We start from the raw sequence: 3,890 nt of genomic DNA, 5'->3' as shown, positions 1-3,890 counted from the left end.
CCTGGAGAATCGCATGGAGGGAGGAGCCTGGTGGGCTAGAGTCCATGGGATCACAGAGAGGTGGACATGACTGAAGCAACTTAGCACATGCACATTGTAGTGGTACCCCTTTTTCAACTATTCTAAGTACTTTGCTATTGTGGTTTCTATCTCCATCTTCCATCCGTTCACTGAAACCCTGCCAACTTCATCCAAGACACACAAAAGCTTTAGCAGAATAACATCCAAGATTCCCTCTTCATCAGATTTCTTTCATCCTTCCACTCATATTTTCAATGACCTTCCATGGTCCCCCATTTCTTAGAGAGTAAAAGGAAAATTCCTAAGCTTTACATCCATCCTCTACCTCTTTTTACACTTAATTGCCATTATCTGGGAAATACACTACTTCAAGTTAGACTCTGAACCACTTCAGATGATTAAGGTCTCCCGCCCATGGGTTTACAAAAGTTCCTCACATCTACATTATTAAAAGAATTTTCTCCTAGGAGGTAACTGGAATAATCTTAAGAACTCAGAATCGTTTCTTCATTTAAAAAAAAAAGAAAGAAAGAATCACACTCAGTAAAGTCTGGGTATTTATTACTTATTAGAATGAAGAAGTCTCCCTTGGACTGCAAGGAGATCCAACCAGTCCATTCTAAAGGAGATCAGCCCTGGCTGTTCTTTGGAAGGAATGATGCTAAAGCTGAAACTCCAGTACTTTGGCCACCTCATGCAAAAAGTTGACTCATTGGAAAAGACTCTGATGCTGGGAGGGATTGGGGGCAGGAGGAAAAGCGGAGGACAGAGGATGAGATGGCTGGATGGCATCACCTACTCGATGGACATGAGTTTGAGTGAACTCCAGGAGTTGGTGATGGACAGGAAGGCCTGGCGTGCTGTGATTCATGGGGTCGCAGAGTCGGACACGACTGAGTGACTGAACTGAACTGAACTGAGAATGAAGAAGTTTAATAAGCTTGCTGCTGCTGCTGCTGCTAAGTCGCTTCAGTTGTGTCCAACTCTCTGAGACCCCATAGACAGCAGCCCACCAGGCTCCACCATCCCTGGGATTCTCCAGGCAAGAATACTGGAGTGGGTTGCCATTTCCTTCTCCAATGCATGAAAGTGAAAAGTGAAAGTGAAGTCACTCAGTCATGTCCGACTCTTGGCAACGCCATGGACTGCAGCCCACCAGGCTCCTCTGTCCATGGGATTTTCCAGGCAAGAGTACTGGAGTGGGGTGCCATTAAGTGCATAAATTAAAATTATGTTTTCTTTTGATAGCTTTGGACAGTGAACGATGGATTCATGATCTCCGAAGAAGAGGATTTGGCTTCAGAATCAGGGACCAGGCTTGATCACTCAGAGCCTTTGTGTGGTAGAAGTTTTATTACAGTGAAAAAGGGCAGAGAAAGCTTCTAACATAGACATCAGAAGGGGGACAGAGACTGTTCTTATCAAGTCTTCTCAAGGCCTTATGTATGTTTACCAGACCCACTCCCACAACACACATCCTAAGATAACAAGACTAGTCAGAAGGTTCACTTAAGAAGGAGAAACATGTCCTTGAGCAAGATACATTGTTGTTACATGATCATTAGTACAGAGCTTAAGAAAAACCTACCCTTGAGTGAGATGAGATGTTTTGTTGTGTAATCATTTGTTCTGGGCTTAAAGAAAGTTTATTTTAACAATTATTGTCACAAAAACTCAGTATAAGAAAAAAAAGATGGGCTTAAACAAAGTTAATTTTAAAGATTATTGCCACAAAAGCTCAGTTTAAGAAAGAACATTTTATGTGACTAAGACAAAGCAATGTAGAAAAAAAAAATGTTTATATCTTTCTCCTCCTCCAGGGCCCTGGACCCTTTCTCTTTCAGGCCCTTATCAGCCTTTCTAAGAATTAACTCTCTCACTTTCAGGTAGTGAGTAAACCATTTCATGAGACACATGGAGAGCAGGAACAACGTGACAGAGTTTGTTCTCCTGGGGCTCACACAGAATCCAAAGATGCAGAAGATTGTATTTGCTGTGTTCTTTGTCATCTACGTCACCACTGTGATAGGAAATGTGCTTATCATGCTCACCATCACTGCCAGCCTGTCCTTGGGATCGCCCATGTACTTTTTCCTGGCCTATCTATCCTTCACTGATGCCTGCTACTCCTCTGTGTGTGCCCCTAAGATGATTGTAGATTCACTCCATGAAAAGAAGACCATCTTATTTAATGGATGCATGACCCAAATCTTTGGGGAACATTTCTTTGGAGGTGCAGAAGCCATCCTTCTTACTGTGATGGCCTATGACCGCTATGTGGCCATCTGCAAGCCCTTGCACTATACAAGCATCATGAACTGGCAGGTGTGTGGGCTGCTAGTGGGAGTGTCATGGGTGGGAGGCTTTCTTCACGCAACCATACAGATCCTCTTCATCTTCCGCTTACCCTTCTGTGGCCCTAACGTTATAGATCACTTTATGTGTGACCTGAACCCTTTGCTCAGTCTTGCCTGCACTGATACCCACACTCTAGGGCTCTTCATTGCTGCCAACAGTGGCTTCATCTGTCTCTTAAACTTCCTTCTCCTGCTGGTCTCCTATGTGGTCATCTTGCATTCCCTAAGGGCCTACAGCTTGGAAGCAAGACGAAAAGCCCTTTCCACCTGCATCTCCCACATCACAGTGGTCGTCTTATACTTTGTTCCCTGCATATTTGTGTACATGAGACCCGCAGCTACCTTACCTGTTGATAAAGCAGTTGCTGTATTTTATACTGTGATAACTCCCATGTTAAATCCCTTAATCTATACCTTGAGAAATGCCCAGATGGAAAATGCCATTAGGAAATTGTGTAGTAGGAAAGTTACTTCAGGTGTCTTATAAATGTGCTTTAGAGCCGAACGTTAATTCATCTGATACAAAGGTCAAAGTGTATTTTAGATGATCTCAACAAGGAGTATGTAAAGAATAAAGAAGTAAATTAGTCACTGCAAACTATACATTCTGCACTGAGGGGAACAGAAAGAAGTTCCCAGAAAAAGAGAAAAACATATATCAAAACCATTCTTTCCATCTTTAGAATCTAAATTCTGCCAAATTGGGGTTTATTTTTACTAGTTTCAACCTTGTACGTGGATTCATAGATTTTTCATCTAATAAAATGAAAGAAATACTAAGTAGATTGGTATTTACCACTAATCTCTCTAACAATACAAAGAGATTGTTATAACGCTGCTATTATCCCAATTTTACAAGTGGTGAAATTGAAGGAAAAGGGATGGTAGGTATTAAAGCATATATACCAAAGAGTCAGTAATCAGAATCAGACCCATTTCCCTGACCAAAATCCTAACTGCCTTCATAGATAGCCAAGAAATGATAGAAAGGGGAAATAATTACTAACTACCTTTTATTGAGACAGAGACTATGCTGGACAAATTGTGTCCAGTACATTTCATTTTGTTACTGTAACTAAAAATCCAATAACTTTTCATTGCCAACTGTTCACTTTATGTATCATAGTTGATAGTGATTTGTTAGCTGTAACATGTAACTATTTTATTGTTATAAAGCCCAACACAATACTGGGTTTTGACGAACACATTAGGACAATTATCCTCCAATTAAACATAAATATATTTAATAATAAAGTTGTCCATTGACCGTTTATAATAGTTTAATGGAGATTGTATGATTTTTTTAAATTTCCTCGTAGGTTTCATAGCACTTACCATTGTTCATGTCACCATCTTAGGTTGAAAAACCATCCAAAAGAGTGATGACTCAGATAAAAGAAACTCTTGATGTCAGATAGGAATTTCTATCTATTAAATATGCGGTCATATTCCATAAAAAACTTTCCTGGTATATCATGATAGTTTCTTCAGTTCAGTTCAGTTGCTCAGTTG

At 40.5% G+C, this 3,890-nt stretch overlaps 1 protein-coding gene across 1 annotated transcript; it reads left to right on the top strand.

Annotated features, from left to right (window-relative positions):
• The first annotated feature begins 1,926 nt into the window (after positions 1 to 1,926).
• On the top strand, positions 1,927 to 2,865 carry LOC128061010 (olfactory receptor 4C46-like). Its single transcript, XM_052653371.1, has one exon. It carries the CDS (start codon positions 1,927 to 1,929, stop codon positions 2,863 to 2,865), a length of 939 nt encoding a protein of 312 aa, XP_052509331.1.
• The last annotated feature ends 1,025 nt before the right edge of the window (positions 2,866 to 3,890 follow it).

This window comes from Budorcas taxicolor, chromosome 15 (assembly GCF_023091745.1).
Source record: "Budorcas taxicolor isolate Tak-1 chromosome 15, Takin1.1, whole genome shotgun sequence".
Taxonomy (NCBI): Eukaryota; Metazoa; Chordata; class Mammalia; order Artiodactyla; family Bovidae; genus Budorcas; species Budorcas taxicolor.
This window is presented reverse-complemented; position numbering and strand designations above follow the sequence as displayed.